This window comes from Acanthopagrus latus, chromosome 13, assembly GCF_904848185.1.
Source record: "Acanthopagrus latus isolate v.2019 chromosome 13, fAcaLat1.1, whole genome shotgun sequence".
Classification (NCBI taxonomy): Eukaryota; Metazoa; Chordata; class Actinopteri; order Spariformes; family Sparidae; genus Acanthopagrus; species Acanthopagrus latus.
Genome location: NC_051051.1, coordinates 26,392,499 through 26,409,498, shown reverse-complemented (window position 1 = coordinate 26,409,498; position 17,000 = coordinate 26,392,499). Strand labels below are relative to the sequence as shown.

Below are 17,000 nucleotides of genomic sequence, written 5' to 3'. Positions count from 1 at the left end.
TAAAATGTGTCTTTTTTGAAATCACCACTAGCGATGTCCTCCAGTGCCTTACAAATAAATTATATTTTGATACTGATTAATTCTTTATTCTCTCGTATTGATCTGTGATAAGGAGCTGAATTTCATATTCATGGAAGGGAATGTACTGTAATGGAAATGTGTTTGTTACTTTTTTGTTCATATACTTAAAGTCACGCTGAAATGTTGTTTTACGATGAGTTTAATGTGTTTTGTCTTGAAACATGTTTGTGGAGGACGTAACACAGTGAGGGAGAGTTAAAGTATAGCCAGAGTAATATTTTAATCTTATTATGGTCCGAAACAAACTGAACAGGTTGTTTTTCATTTCATTGTGACTTCGAGTATTTAGAGATGTATTTTAAAATGTAAATAAAATTAATTGCAAATGTATTTTTAAATGTAAAACATTAATTCTAAAATATATTTTGATGACTTGCTACAGTTTTAATTTGTGTCCACTTTATTGCTTCAGTGTTTCATGTTCTCAGTATATTCATTACAGTATTTGAGTAAAAGTACTTTGTTATCGTCTTTCCCACGCAGTTTTTTAAAGTTTTGTTAAAATTGTATGGCTTGATTGATCACTGCGTATTGTTCTCAGTCAGAACTTCAGCTTCAGGTACATTTTTTAGTTTAAAGTTTTAAAGAACGGATTGTTAGCGTTCATGTGTGTTGAGTGTCAGCAGGAGTCCAGTACAGGACTTGTAATGAGCAAAGCGGCCATCTTGAAAAGCCAGTTTTCTTTATACATCGGTGAGGTTAGCTAGCTAGTGTTTAGCACAAGTAAGGCTTGCTTACAGAGTATGTAACAGTTGGTATTGAGACCATATTAAATTATCGAGTTTATTGTCATTATACAATATACAACACAATTGAAAGGGCTTCACATTAAGGTGCACAAGAATAAATAAAATACAGGCGAGCTAACAGAATAAGTTGATGCAAAGAAGTGATAAAGCTCAGCAGTGTGAGCTGATATTGTAAAATCTTGGCCATAATTTAAAATGTATTTGCCACTTTGCCAAAATGAACACACGTGAAGCAGTATATGTGCTACACTTCTGCCGATGGTTAGGCTATGCTGAAAACATAAACAAATATCGTAAGTTTGCTAGCTACATTGGCAGGCTACAAGAAGACAAGAAACAAGTGGTAACAGTAACAACAGCAAACATGATATATAACAAAACTAACTTACTAAAAACTAATACAAACAAATATTTTAAAGTTTGCTAGCTACGTTGGCGAGCTTGGCTAGCAAACTGGAAGAAGACAAGGAACATGGGGTACGGGTAACAACAGCTAACATGCTAGCTAACAAAACTAAGAAATGCTGATGTTCAAAGAAATGAAAACAATCTATTCTTCTGAAGCCTGGCTAAGTTGGATGAGATGTGTTGTAATGGTCAGATAACGAGGAGTTTTGTTAGCAGGTATTTGAAAGCCCCTGGTTAAGTTTATAAAAGTGCTGAGCTAATGCTAATGCTAATTTCATGGGACCTGTGACTCTACATATGGTTGTAGAGCAGTGTTGGTGTGTACAGTTGGCAGATAGCTGTTTTAGACTGGCTAGGCTTCAAAACTAATACTTGAACACTTGCAGGTTAAGTTAGCAAGCGTAACTAGCGACAATAATTGAAAGATTTTAAATGTTCTCAGGATTTGTTGATAAACGTGCAGACAGGAGGTTGATTTGGACGGAGATCAATAGCTACCAGGTTTGCTAACGTAACTAACAACAAAATGGTGGATGAATTGTGTTGAACAGTCACATGAGGGAATATATTTGTTTTTTTTGCAGCAGGTATTGATTTTAAATAAATGTCAGATTGATTTTATGTCCTAACCCTCTCTGTATTTATTCATACCTCTGCTACCTGCGCGCTGTTCGGCCATCATTGTGTTGCCGTGTTTGATTTACACTCACACTATCACATGTTCAAACACACACGCAGTGCTTTGTCGCTCAGCTCTTTGACTGTGTGTTGGCGCAGTATTTACCGTCTGAATCAGAGTTGATGATGTTGATGATGGAGAGCAGAGCAGAGGAAGAAGAGGAGGAGCTGCTGTGTTCACTTTGCTCTTTCTGAAGCCTCAGATAACGAGAGGAAGAGGAGAGAGTCTGACCAGAAATCTTCAGCAGCCTCTCTGGAGGAAAAGGTGAGAGATTTATTACCTTTAGAGAAGCCGATTTATTTAGCTTTACGTCTCAACTAACCAGATTTATATCATGCAGCAGTTATTGATTAAAGATGTGTGCATGATTATTTGTGATTCAAAAAGATTATAGCGATCCCAGTTTTCTATGGTTTTAATGCAATCTCGTCTTTAGAGCTCAAGAACATTAAACCTTTTGATTTTTAGTTTCATATTTTGTGTTATGAATATGTAAAGACTTCATGGTTACCTTGTCTAAATTAATATTGGTGGTTTAGTTTGGATTATTTAGTGAGGACCAGGTGTGACAGCAGGGTTAGCATCAAGCTTATCTGCTGCTTTGCAATAATTATCTGGACATTAAAATATGATAATATTAAAAGGAAATAAATTGTAATTGAATAAAAGGTGAATATTTGTGGGAATTATTTAGCAGAAATAAAACTTGAACACAAGAGATCTCAGAGTAAAACCTTCAGATCTTTGTAGTGTTTTTTTAATGTTCATACGTGTCGTATTAAAAGTGAACAACACGTAGCTGCACTGTGAGCGCCTCCGCCTCCTCCTCATCTGCAGTCCCTGTATTGGGTTTCATTCCTGCAGTTCTGACTGAATGAACGCTGATCAATTATTTACAGAGAAGCTGAAGGTCAGAGGAGAAACCTCGAGAGACCCTTCGGCCCCGAAACAGACACTTCTGAGCCACAACTCCACCGACGAGACCGAGAGGACGAGGAGGACGACTGGAGGTAAGACCAGACTCACCTCTGATCCAGATCAAGCTGATGTCATGAACGTGAAATACTCACACCTGATTGGCCAAAAGCAGCACTTTTGCTTAATTCACACAGTTCTGATTCAGATCTAGTCGAGTCTTTACAGTTCAAGTGTTTCGTGGACTGATTTAGGGTCAGTGAGGTCAACCACTAAGGCACAAATCCAGCTATGACGTCTGATCAGATCAAACAACTCAATCAACAGAAAACTGGAAACAATTCTGATAATCAAGTAATCATTTGGGTTTATGTGAGGATCTGGCTCTTTATTTTCTATTAAACTAAACTGAAGATATTTCAGTTTTTTGTGTGTTGGTCAGACAACACAAGACATTCACACGTAAGAAATATCGAGAACTGTAAAATAAATGTTTTAATTTTGTAAAGATGAAAAGAGCTACAGTCCCTAAAGACATTTTCTTTTTTAGCTGTTATGCACACAGCTGGAGTCAAATATCACATTATTATTGTTTACTGTAATGGATAATAAGAAACACACAAGTAAACTGGAGCAAAAAATTTCCCTTCATCAGACAGAAATCTACCCACTCCTCTTGACAGAATCGGTGAAGTTCAGCTACACGTGTCGGCGTCCTGGTGCAGACTTGTTTCTTCAGCACAGTCCACGTGTTCTCGATGGGGCTCAGATCTCAGTTCTAGCCTGACTGATCCATTTACCGCATGTCTTGTTAGAAAACCCAACTGAACCCAAGAGTCTGCTGATGATTTCAGGCTTTCCTGAAGAATTTGGAAATAGTCCCCACAGCATCATACCACCAGCACCATGCCTGACAACAGGTCTGGTGTTCTCGGGGTAACAGGCCTCACCTTCTGTCCTCTGAACATGTTGCTGCTCACTGTGTCCATGTGATCAGCAGCAAACTTCAGTCCAGCTTTAAGATGTTGTGTCTGGATCAGGAGCTTCCTTCATGTCTGGAAGCCTCTCAGCTGACTGTGGACACTGTCACCTGTCCAGCAGCTTCTAAATCATTGTAGACTTGCCATTTGGTGTTTTTTGGTTGACTCCTGACCATCCTGACCAGTTTGTGTTTTCTTCCTGATCGTAGCAGTGACACAACTGGGCCTGATCTTGGGACCTGTAACTGCTTTTGAAATTGTTCTAATGTTGTAGTGTGTCAGTCTTTTACACCGTTTTGCTGAATCCTTGAATGCATCTCAACACAAACTGCAGCAGTTGTTGTGATGTTACAGGATGAATTTAAACCCTGAACCCTGAACCAGACCACCAACCTGCCGCACAGAAAGGCTACAGGAATGGAGAGAGGTTTCAGGAAAGCTTTGTTAATGATTGAGGGGCTAATTGAGCGAAACGCAGTCTTCATCAGCAGAACAGCGGCGGTACATTCTGAACGAGCTTTTCTGAACTAATGACATGTTTTTTCTTCCCCGTCTCTGTCACAGAAACTCCTTCTACATGCCAGAGACATGTTGATGTGAACAGAGATTAGATAGAAAGACAGACAATCAGACAGATAGATAGACAGACAGATAGATAGATAGACAGATAGATAGATAGATAGATAGGATGAAGGACAAATGAAGGAAACATCAGTGAGTGAGAAGACTTGAATCTGGAAGCTAAGATGAGGCCAGAGGAACCTGAACTGGTCCAGCTCTGCCAGAAATAGCCTCCATCATGGGACTGAGCCAAGCCTCCAACATCACCCCAGACATCGGTTTGGTGGCAGCAGCGGCGGCGGCGGCGAGCAACCACCCCAACACCTCTGGCACCTCCACTCTTCCTCCGTCGTCCTGCAGCATCGATGAATCCTATAAGTACGTCTTCCTGCCCGTCTGCTACTCGCTGACCTTCCTCTTCAGCCTCACCCTCAACTCCGTGGTGCTGCTGCGCTCCTGCCGCCACCACGGCGGCTGCTGCAGCGGCATCAGCAGTGGCGGACGGCGCTGGAACACCTCGCTGATCTACATGGTAAACCTGGCCACCACCGACCTGATGTATGGACTGTCGCTGCCCTTCCTGGTGGCGAGCTACGTGCTGAGGGACCGCTGGGTGTTCGGGGACTTCATGTGCCGCCTCGTCCGCTTCCTCTTCTACTTCAACCTCTACTGCTCCATCTTCTTCCTCACCTGCATCTCCGTGCACAGGTAGGAAACCCTCAGCACAATCAGAGATGAAGTGACCACAGGTGCTTTTACTTTGGAGACTTTTGAATTGGTGTTTGAACTTTAAACAATAAGATGCTTCTTTGTCTTGTCTTTCTTCATCCGTTATCTGTTCACTTGGCTCTTCATTATGTCTCTTATACAGTTAACAACAGTCAAACTTTTATCCAAACTCAGTGCAAATGTTTTAACTGAATTTTTGGAGAAAATCGTCAAGATAAATGAAAATGAATGCTTCATTATATCTACTACTGAAAATTAAATGTTGGGCACATTAAGATGAACATTTGGTGGAGTAAAAAACGTTTTTGACACGTGATATTTGAACTTTGACTTTCTTACATAAAAGTGACACATACGACCAATCTTAAAGTTGGAAGCTTGCTGATTCTTCTGACCTTTGAGCCAATCAGAAGCGAAATGTTAATAAAAGGGTCAAGTTAGCTGATGGGTTTAACTTCAGAGAGTAAGACGAGTTCTGGTTCACACACCCCAAAGTTGCTGACCTGTTTCCTCACTCTGTCACACAAACCTACAACAGGTATGGTAGGTCATGAGTGACAAAACAGTCATTAATGTAAAAGTTATGATTGATACAGGTTAGTGAAGAACAGGTTTAAAATGCAACCAAATGATATGTGCAACATCAGGCTGCGTCCATCAGCTTATTAATAAATCTACAAACATTTAAAGGTCACACTGAAAACATTTTTATGAGGACAAATCTTTTTCTGTCTTTCTTTTAAATAATACATCTACAGAGCTTGTAGAAAGGTGCAGAAGAAAAGTGTCTTTTCCTTAAAAATGAGTGTGAATCTGTAATTATAAGATTTTGGTGGGTCCAAAATGATTTTTCAATGAGTTTTGTCTGTCTCTATGTCAGAATTCTGATGTATATCAATAGAATAACACTGCTGGAATCACATGGTTCCTGTCAGTCTTGGTAGCTGGAAAAAATAAAACATAAACATTTTTTATTTCTATAGTATGCACCCAGTATAATGTTAGCTGGTAACCATTGACAGTGAAAAATTGTATAAATATTGAATATAAAGAGAGATGTGCATTAGATTGCTGTGCTGAATCAGCGCCCCATTTTATCCACTTCTTAAAACACACTTTCAGAAAGCTGCTTTTAACACCTGATTAAGTTGATTCCTGTACTTACTTCATATCCTTATATCAGAAGGCTGAAAGTAATATGCAAAGTGAAAGGGGGTTGTCTTTCGACCCTTAATTGGTCGGTTCTGTAAAAGTTACTTTACACATGAAAAGGTCTCACACACAGTTTAGGTTTGGAGTAAAGCAGCTGTCCTCGGGAGAAATCCTGAGCTCCATCAGAGCTGTTTCAGTTTTGTCGGTCCTGTTAGGTTTATGACTACAGCCTTTAATTTTGTTGCTTAAATATTTGCTGCAGTGACATTACTGCATGCATGGGAGTGTTTAAAATGAAATACAAAATTTTAAAATACGCAAAATGTGAACCAGACTCTGAGACTCTTTTAATGTTTTAAACAAGAATGAGATTAACGTGATGGATCTGAACTCACCCCTGGTCGTCCGTCCTCAGGTACCTGGGGATCTGCCACCCAATGAGGACGATCACTCTGGAGAGTAAGCGGGTGGTGAAGGCGACCTGTGCACTGGTGTGGGTGGTGGTCTTCATCCTCACCTGCCCCATCTTCAGGTTCGCCCAGACAGGATACGTCAAAAGAGGAGGCGGAGGGGTCGTTGAGCCTGGAGGGCCGGGGGAAGGTTGGAACAGTTCTGGATCTGAGTTGGACGACCAGGAGGGGTACATGAACTGCTGGGATGATGCCATCGATAAAGAGTTTGCCGACTACGTCCCATACGGCATCGTCCTCCACCTGATTGGCTTCTTTGTACCCTTTGTGATCATTGCCTGGTGCTACTCTCAGGTGGTTAGGACGATATTTCAGACCCTGCGGTCCCCTCCCAGCTCGATAGAGGGCGGTGAGGATGGTCCGGTGGGAGACGGCGCTACAGAGGGAGTTAGAGATCGAGAGAGAACATCGGTCTCCATCTCGGGATCGCAGTACTCGCATTACATACGGCGGCGACGGAAATCCATTAAAACCATCGTAACCATCACGCTACTTTTTGCGCTCTGCTTCCTGCCCTTCCACGTGACGCGGACGCTCTTCCTGCTCCTGCGGCGGGGGCAGCTCGGCGGCTGCAACGTCATGAAGACTGTCTCCATCTGCTACAAAGTCACCCGGCCTCTGGCCTCCTGCAACGCCTGGCTCAACGCACTCCTGTACTTCCTGACGGGGGATAAGGGCGCCCCCTGCTGCTGGCCGGCAGAACCCACCGTCCGCAGAGACCGCCGGAGCGGCTCCCTCTGGTGGCCATTGAAGATCCTGAAAAAAGACGGTGTGGGAGAAGACGACCAGGAGGCAGCAGAGAAGGTTGAAAGGGAGGTGCACATGGAGAACGAGTCCAAGTCTTCACGGGTCATCTTCTAGAAGGTTTTAGAGCCATTTCTTTATTAAAAAAAGACTTGAAATGATGTGTGACGCTCCAGGAAATGATCTAGCAACTTCAAAGGAAGCTGCTCACTATTCCTGGAAGTTCCCTCCAAATTAAGAGCAAATTTTATGTTGGGATGCTGTGTAAAAAGAAAATAAAAACAAAATGCAGTCTGGTGCAAACGAGCTGTTTATTGATGGCTGTTGTGCAAAGTGTTTGTGAGCTCATGTAGAATAAGAAAATATTTACAAAAAATAATGAAGATGATGAACTAAACATTAAATATATTGACTTTGTACTGTTAAGTTGAGTAAATGTCAGAAAGGATTATCAAATTAAATGAATTCTGTTTCATTTATTTTTTACACAGCATCCAAACTTTTTGTCTTGGACCGATTGTCCTCAGATCAGAAAGAGCAACATGTCCTGAATCATGAACGTGTGAAGTCTGAGGGGTCGTGTTTTAATCAACTGCCCTCAATTAACTCATTCACAAACTCAACTTTTGCTCTTTGTTCCCTTAATGTTGTCATTTGTAGGCTTATTTTACTCAACTCATGAAGAAAACAGAAATTGTTCCCTTGAATCAATTAATTTCCTCAAATTAAAAGAATTATTACAAAAACCTTTTGTCCTCCCAACACTCAGTGCAGATTTAACTGACCTTTATTCAGACTTTGGATTGAGATTTGTGGATATACTTGTTACAAATAAACTACGCTGTAAAATCTGACAAAATGACTTTACTTAAAGTAACCAACAATTTCAAGTTGTTAAAATTTTGGAGGGTTTTCTTTACTTGGTAAATCTGCGGTTATCAGTTTCCTGACATTTCAAAAGTAAAGTCAACATTTTAAAAGCATAAAATAAGTAAAATCAGGTATTAACTCAGACAGGATGCGAAAATAAATACGGTTGTTTGTTTTTGTCCTGTGTTGAAACTGAACACAAAGGAAAAGGAGGAACTGCTCATGAAATAAAATAAAATGTAGGTGGTTATGAAACGGCACTTGGAAAACAACTTGTGTGTTTTGTCATGTCCTGTAAGGATAAAATGGTAATTATTTAGAGACACAGAATTAGAGATTTATTTGGTCGTACATACTGTATAGAAGGGATTTGGGACATTCTGAACATCGGTTGTTTTGTAAAGAAATTAATGATTATTCTGTTGATTATTAGAATCATATTGGTAATCATTTATGTACAAATATTTGTCAAGTAGGTGGTGATGCAATCAAATATCTTGTTTATTCTGACCAAAAGTCCAAAATGTGAAGATATTCAGTTTGCAACGATAACTGACAAAAAAAGGAACAGCTTGACGTCTTTTCAGCAGATAAATGACTTCAGAGAATTGACTATTATCATCAATAATATCAATAATCAAGTACTTGAAAAATATTTTGAACCTTTCTTAAGCTGTAATGATTAAATATGTCTGAGCACACATGATTAATTTGAGAGAATAATTTTCACCTGATTTCCAGCTCTGTAGCAAACCAATGAATTAAAGGCTCAGTTCACATTAAATGAAAAACACTGTTAAGACTCAGCGAACATCCACCACCTGCTGCTGCTAGCCAGGAAGCAGGAAGCTGACCTTTGACCCTGTTGTGTAATATCTGTCTGTTCTGTTGAGCATTAACCGGCTGCTGACTTTGGGATATTTTTCCTCGTGTTGGTGAAGACAAACTAAATCGTTCCTGGAACCTGTTTTAGATGTTAAACCCTGAGTGGCGGCCATGTTGTCTGAATGTATCTCCCTCACAGAGCAACACTGCACGCTCCTGCTTCATGTCATCGTGTTGTTGTTGTTGTTTTGGAGCTCAGGTTAGTCTGTTGTCAGACCTCATATTGTTCACTCGTGTATTTTGATGTTCTGTGTCGCAATATCCGGATTAAAGTCTGTTGTTGATCAGCTGTTTGTGTCTCCGGCCTTGTTCATGGTTAACTAGAGGATCCGCTCATTCCCAGAAATGATGAATCAGCTGAACGATCACATCACTGCTGAGCTGAAACACACAACGTATCTCACACTGATCTGGTAATTCATTCATATACCACTCAACAGTCAACCTTTGGTATTCCTAACATGATCTGATGAGGATGTTGTTGTTGTTCTGAGGAAGACTGCTAAGATCTCCTAATTATTGTGTTTCATTAATTAAGATTTGAGCTGAGCAAAGATTGGTGCAATATCTTTTAAAATAACTCCAATAAAAAGAGTCGAGTCTCATTCGAGCGGTACAGGAAGACGTATCAGCACTGATCGAGTCAGTGGGTCACATGACCAGCAGCCACTGAACAACAAGGAACATGCTGATTGGCTCTCAGTTTGATGGACAAGTACAAAATTAACATTAACGAAATAATCCACAGCAGAAACTTTAATACAATCAATGAGGTAGTTTAGAATGTACAATGTTATTTAGATGTTCATTCAAACAAAAATAATGCAAGAATTGTAATTTCCTACGATTCCTGAGGAAAATTCACTTCAGCTGTACATGTGCATGATTATATTACTTAACAATCAAAACAAGTTAACACAAGACACAGCAACGCCGCTAGTTTACCAGCAGGAGGGTCGACTCTGCGTCACGCAACTTTTATTATTATATCAGTCTCTCTCCGAACAATTAGACAGGAGATCAAACCCTCCGCCTCAGGTTACACAGAGCAAGAACTTCCGTCTGGGAACGCAGAATTTGGATCAAAAATTAGCATCAATTAGCAAGAATTTGTCAGAGATGGCCAACAGCTCTTCTATATGATTATGAAGTTTCCCCAAAATCAACAACTCACTAAACTGACACATTTGTTAAGGGAGTCTGGGGACTTTCTCCACGGAGACAAAGAAGTCGCCTATATTGTTCCTGTTAAGTGTCTTTGTAACATGTGACATGTTTAGATCAATAACATGTTTCTTCTTTCATAAATGGAGTGTAAATGGTGAAATCAGTGTAAACAGTGTGTTCAAACAGCTGATCAATGTTGGCAGGTGAGAGTCTGTTGTGGCACTTTCACAAAGTTCGTTTGGTTTCTGCTCATGAATCAATTCTTAAAATCTGTTAATGGTGATGCTGTGGTTCAGTTCCATGACTAGAGCCGTTGAAACAGTGTGTTCGAACAGCTGCTAAATGTTGGCAGGTGAGACTGTAACTGATTTAGATGTGTTGTTTTTTTAAATTCATTTAAGTATTAATAATCATAATAATCATTGAGACCATCTCATGTTAGCGTGTTAACTGGCATTCTTGTCCACCTGCAGACAGCGCCTGAGGTCAATGAAAACTGAGATCTTTTAAAACATCTACTTATACTTAAGTTATTTTTTTAAAACTCACGCTCCTGTGTAACCGTGTGAACGTCACACGGTTACACAGTTTCTCCTCAGCAGCCCGGCGACGTGTCGGGAAGGTGTTCAATCAATCAAAGGTCCGAAAATATGAAACACGACTTCATCTGTCGGAGCGCTCACATAAAAATTAAGATGTTGGTTCATTTTTGTCATTTTTGACCTCCATCGACTCTGAATACAAGACACTTATACAGCTTATAAAATGAGCGTTGTGATGAATCACCATGTCTGAGTGCCTCAACGACTCGGATGAAGCTGCTGTTTGTGAGGTTTAAAACGTTGTGTTGTGTCTTGTGGTGACTCTGTGTTTTTTCTACACCTGCTGTCTCTCCGTCAGTCGATCAGCTCCCACTGGGTGTCGCTGATCAGCCTGTAGTTGAGCCTCCGGTAGTTTTCGGGGTGAACTCGTCGCTGTCGCCACACCTCCTCATACAGGCTGCGTATGACCGTTGGCAGCGGTGGGAAGCCGGCGGTGCGAGCCAGCGTGTTGCAGTACTCCCACTGATCCTGGTCCAGGATCATCAGGTGGTGCTGTTGGATGACCTGCTCCATCTTTTCCTGAAGCTTTCTCCGGGCCTCTTCCTCCATCTGAGCCGCAGACGGTAAAGTGACCGAGCCGTCCAACACGGCCAGAGCGAACTGGACCTGCAGAGAAGAGATGATTTGAGAATGGCCACAAGCTCGGCTGCTCACCTCTCGTCCTGTTGACTCTTCAGCTCACCTGGCAGTTGAAATGTGGGAAGGGGCAGATGATCTTGCAGATACCGATGAAGAAGAGCGAGGGGAAGGCTGGCGGCATCAGGAACCGGTACAGCGGAGACACCAAATGGTCCTGGATCTCCAGACCGAGCTGATCCGCGTCCAGGAATGTATAAGTGAAGTTGTACCCAGTGCAGAACATCAGGACATCGGCCGCGGCCACAGAGCCGTCCTGCAACAGGTGGGTTTTATTTCAGGAGACTAACTGGTGCTCAGGTAACAAACAACACACTGCAGCTCCAACTGAAGAGTCACGTCTCCAGTGTGAACGCAACAGAAACCAAAGACTTCAGAAACCTGGAAGCGAAGGTTGCCGTCCTCCTCGACTGCCACCACCGGACTGGACTGCTGAATCCCAGACGGGAGAGGGAAGGTCAAACGAGGACGACGGTGACTCAGAGTCACCTGGAGAGAGAGAGAGACAGAGACAGAGAGAGAGACAGAGAGAGAGAGAGAGAGAGAGAGAGAGACAGAGAGAGAGACAGAGAGAGAGAGACAGAGAGAGAGAGACAGAGACAGAGAGAGAGACAGAGAGAGAGAGAGAGAGAGAGACAGAGAGAGAGAGAGACAGAGAGAGAGACAGAGAGAGAGAGAGACAGAGAGAGAGAGAGAGACAGAGAGAGAGAGAGAGAGAGAGACAGAGAGAGAGAGAGAGAGAGAGACAGAGAGAGAGAGAGAGAGACAGAGAGACAGAGAGAGAGAGAGAGAGAGAGAGACAGAGACAGAGAGAGACAGAGAGAGAGAGAGAGAGAGAGACAGAGAGAGAGACAGAGAGAGAGAGACAGAGAGAGAGAGAGAGCCGCATTTGTTTCCAGCTTATGTTTGTGTGACACTTTTTCAAGACATTTTGAAAAGCAGCTGTAAACAAATATCATTTAACTTTATTGAAGCGATCGGTGTGTCTGAGCTGCAGCGTGTTGTTGGTCACCTGAGCTCCAGCTTTGGCCAGTTCAATGGAAATGTCCAGTCCTGATGCTTTGGCGCCCAGAACGACCACCGACAGACCCGAGAACGGTTCTGCACACCTGTACGCATGACTGTGCAGCACCTTCCCTACAAACAGAGAGAGGACTGACATCAGTTTCATCCAGAGCTTGTGTTAGCCTAGCTTAGCATGAATACTAGAAGCAGGGGGAAACTGTTAGCTTAGCCTGTAGATAAAATCTTTTCATGTTTTTGGTTGTTTTTCTGTTTTAAATCAAGTCTCCAGCTGCTTCAGGTGTTGTAACTCTGTTTTACTGTGAAGCTCCAGAACTGTTCTGTGGACTACAACACTTCACCTGACTTCAATCATGATGCAGGGAAGACATAATGTGGGGAACTGTTCCTTTATGCATTCAGTATGTCCATTTAATATTTACATATGTGTGTTAATGTGGACTGTACCTTTAAAGTTCTCTATCCCTGGAATGTCCGGGATGTGAGGATCGGAGTAATGCCTTAAAAACAGACTAAAATAAACTTCGGAAAATCCAAATAAACACATTTCAACTGAAAAATGCAGCGTTCAGTGACTCCTAGTGGCAAAAATCCAAACTTATTACATGATCATTAATAAACTGACGGTCAGATCTCACCCCGAGCAGACAAAGACCGAGTCGAAGGTCTCTGTTTTCTGACAACCTGAGGAATCACATGATGTCACTTCCCACGTCGTCCTCTGCTCCTCCCCCTCTGTTGTCACGACAACGGGCACCACGTGTTCCACCACTGTGTTGAACTGATGCAGAGAAACAGAAGAGAGGAATGAAGCCGAAATAAGGCATTATTATTTCTATTCTTCTTAATTCTAATCAATTGATATAAAAACATGGTAAAAAGTCAAAAAAATGTTTCTTTAAAATTTGTGTTATTTTGTTCATCCAATCGTTCCAAACCACAAGAAATATAGTTTATTAGGCTTCAAGACAAGAAACTCAAAGCTGAGGAACCAGACAATGTTTGTATCTTTGTCACAAAAAATACTTAAATTCAAACTATTCACAGTTATTATACATAACAATAATAATAATAACAGATTGTTTCCCTCAGAATGTGATCAGCAGCAGGACGACTCACCCTGATGTGAGGCCGGATGTTGTGGTTCTGGCAGTACTTCTCCAGGTACCTCTGGACCTCCTGGTGGGGCATGAAGCTGTTGAGCTCGGGGTCAAACGGGAAGTCGGGGAACATCATCACCTCTTTGGGCAGGTTGGTTCTGTCGGGAGGGAATCAAAGTCAGTTTGAACCTCAGGAGTAAAATATAAATACTATAAAATATAAGAATGTTCTCGTTCAACCACTTGAGATCAGAAATGTTTGAGTGAGAAGTTCTCAGCTGGACTAAATCTCGTCAGAATGAGCCTTAAACTTTGTCGACATAAATAAATATCTAAATGAATTACTACAATAAAAGCACCCAAAACTTACAAATATGACATGAATCTATATTTCTGTTTTAATTTGAGTCTGTATTTATCCGTCTTTGTATCATTTCCTGTTTATTTTCTTCCTTATTTCTTAATTTTCTATCAATTATTTTATTCATTTTTCAATTTACTTATTTACATATTTATTTCTGTATTGTTTTTCCCTTTGCATTTTTAGGACAATACATAAATAAATATGTTAACAAATCCATTAATTTAAAAATGAATTAAAGGTGGATAAATACAGAAGCAAAATTAAAACATCTGTCACATTTTTTATAAATTAATACATTGCCACATTTAATTCAATATCACCCTCTGTGCACTTAAAAGCATATCATTAATTTATACAAAATGTATTTATTTATTTGGTCAGTTTCAATCTTCCATACACAGAAAGGTCAAGGGTTAAATAATAATACTCTGAAATACTCTGTTACAATGAATGATAATGTTACTCAAGTAAAAGTATGTGAGTGCAACTAAAACAAATGTTCTTTGTGTAAAATCTTACAGTTGTCAGATAAATGTAGTGGGGTAAAAGTACAATATCTCCCTCTGAGATGTGCAGTAGGAGCAGAAACACCATGAGAGCACTCAGTTACACACCGGAGGTTTCTGTACATGCTGCTGTGAATCGGCCGTCCGTTGTCGTCCGTCCCGACGCGCTCATCGTAACACCAGGTGCCCCCGATGTTGTCGGTGAGCTCGAACACCACCGGAGGGGCGAAGGTGTCCCGACGGGACAGGACGTGTCTGGCTACACAGAGACCCGCCGCCCCGGCACCGACCACCGCCACCCGCCGCAGCATCGTCAGCATCCTGATGGAGAGAGAACAGCCGAGCTCTTTACTCAGTGACAGCGACTACAGGTGTGATGACGTGTCTGATGACGTGTCTGCTGCAGGACTCCAACTGTCAGCTGAAACAAACAGACAAACAGACAAACAGCCAGAGGACTGGAGGCTACAGGAGCATGTTGGAACTGTTTCTTTCAATAACCAGACCAGTAAAAGTACACAAGTCTTATCAGCCACATCATCTCACAGTTTTAACAGTTAGAGTCCACGTTTTGCAGAAATCGTCCAATGTGACGGATACTAAAATATATTGATAAATATTTTATTCATTCTGGTGATTTTTCCTGATGTTTTCTGTGAAACATTGATCATTTCTACAATTAAAAGTTAAAAGTAGTCACTAGAGCCATAAAAAGGACAATATCTCTCTCTAAAATGTAATGAAATGGAGTACACATGTAAAGCAGCATACAAAAGAAATACTCTTGTAAACGAGTCTGTCAGTGACGGGATGCAATCTAACTGTACTGTATTTGAGAACAGTTTCAAATTACAAGAGCCAAAGTAGCAGCTAAACGTTTTGTTTTTTATTGTGGGTTCATTAATAATCACAAATGTGCTCAGTATCTGATTTGATAATTAGTCAGCTCATTGTATAAAGTGTGTACATACATGTAAAGATATTAATCTTTTATACTAAAGTAAATATAATGGTACAAAATACTTTTTTTTTTTTTACCAGCATAGATAAATTTGCTAAAAGTGAAAGTCACCCATATGAACAGTACCTGAGTCAAAGTCTTAAAGTATCTGATATTAGATATACTTAAGTATCAAAAGTACCAGTAAAAGTGGATAATAAGTGTATTTACATGTATGTGGGTCAATGGATTATAGATTTGATGTTCATCATTTGACAGATTATCTTAATCAGTGATGTTTTTAAAAAAAATCTGATTGCCAATAAAATAAACTGCAAAAGTAATTAGTGACTAAAGTTATCGAATACATATAGTTAAGTAAAAAGTACAGTGTTTGCCTCCAACATGTAGTGAAGAGGAAGTATAAAGAAGCAGAATATGGAAATACCAAAGTATAACTCCATCAAAATTGTAGTTACGTAAAATACTTCAGTAAATGTACTTAGTTACATTCCATGACTGCCAAAAAGTGAATGTAGTTTGTGCTTTAAAATGTACTTTTCATACTAAAGTATAATTACTGTCAAATACATAGTAATATTCTCACTGTTCTAACTGAAGTATGACTCTTGTGTACTTGACGACAGCGCAGTACTCGAGTAAATATACTCTGACTACAGGTGTACCTACCAGTCTGAGAGGGTGTGGAGAGGATGTGGACTCTGACCCGGTCAGACGGAACACTGGACACAAGACGTTCATGTAACGGACATGTTGAGTGACATTATAACTTTAGCTGTTAGCTGTTAGCTGAAGCTCAGTTTAGGGTGTTGTTTAGACGAGCACAGACATTTAGATAATAAACAGGTTGTAACTGACTGATTCAGGACGAACGGACATTAAATTATTGATTCTGCAAACTTCATATCTGATGTTTGAGGAATCGTGTTAATCGGCTAACAAGCTAACTGCAGTTTGATCAAACGTACTTATCATCACTTTAAGATTTGACTCCATGAAGTCGACTGCGCATGCTCACAGAGAACGGCTACAAACTTTGTAATGTTGCGCTAGCTAGCTAAATGTTAGCGCTTCTTACGACTAAAGTTAGAATAAAGAGACAAAACAGAAAATAAACACTTGAATAAATTAGAGGTGTTACCGGAGCCTCCGTCAGTCTTTATCCGTCCCGCTGTCCTGACTGTGCGCAGCGGAAATCAAGCAAACATCGTTAAAATATTACATAAATCTGTGAGAGATCCCACTGATGAGAGACGAATTACGTCACAACACCGTGACAGTTTCTCCATAACGACCAGGTGTAATGAAGAGAATGGTTCTCTTCCGCTAAATGTAACAATTTCCGACCTGAATCCTTCAGAATAAAAGAGTTATCACGTCAGCATTTAGCAAAATAAACCTTAAAACTGCTCAAATCA

General features: G+C 40.7%; 2 protein-coding genes across 7 annotated transcripts; one reads left to right on the top strand and one right to left on the bottom strand.

Moving 5' to 3' along the window:
• Positions 1-845: 845 nt before the first annotated feature.
• On the bottom strand, positions 846-16,891 carry LOC119030668 (flavin-containing monooxygenase FMO GS-OX4). 6 transcript variants are annotated; one of them, XM_037118433.1, is made up of 10 exons: positions 16,724-16,891; positions 14,730-14,942; positions 13,771-13,909; positions 13,290-13,432; positions 13,099-13,163; positions 12,641-12,765; positions 12,010-12,117; positions 11,675-11,884; positions 11,273-11,598; positions 846-2,169 (listed from the first exon to the last, which is right to left on the bottom strand). In XM_037118433.1, the coding sequence occupies exons 2-9, from the start codon at positions 14,939-14,941 to the stop codon at positions 11,287-11,289; spliced, it is 1,314 nt and encodes a 437-aa protein (XP_036974328.1). In that variant the 5' UTR covers position 14,942; positions 16,724-16,891; the 3' UTR covers positions 846-2,169; positions 11,273-11,286. The 6 variants fall into 6 exon arrangements, with proteins under 6 accessions (XP_036974328.1, XP_036974325.1, XP_036974327.1 ...); XM_037118430.1 differs by lacking the exon at positions 846-2,169 and adding an exon at positions 16,252-16,304 and having other exon boundaries at positions 9,965-11,598; positions 16,724-16,890; XM_037118432.1 differs by lacking the exons at positions 846-2,169; positions 16,724-16,891 and adding exons at positions 16,252-16,304; positions 16,551-16,637 and having other exon boundaries at positions 9,965-11,598.
• Positions 2,074-9,627, top strand: LOC119030667 (P2Y purinoceptor 3). Its single transcript, XM_037118428.1, has 4 exons — positions 2,074-2,181; positions 2,817-2,927; positions 4,377-5,081; positions 6,670-9,627. The coding sequence occupies exons 3-4, from the start codon at positions 4,612-4,614 to the stop codon at positions 7,583-7,585; spliced, it is 1,386 nt and encodes a 461-aa protein (XP_036974323.1). The 5' UTR covers positions 2,074-2,181; positions 2,817-2,927; positions 4,377-4,611; the 3' UTR covers positions 7,586-9,627.
• Positions 16,892-17,000: the final 109 nt, after the last annotated feature.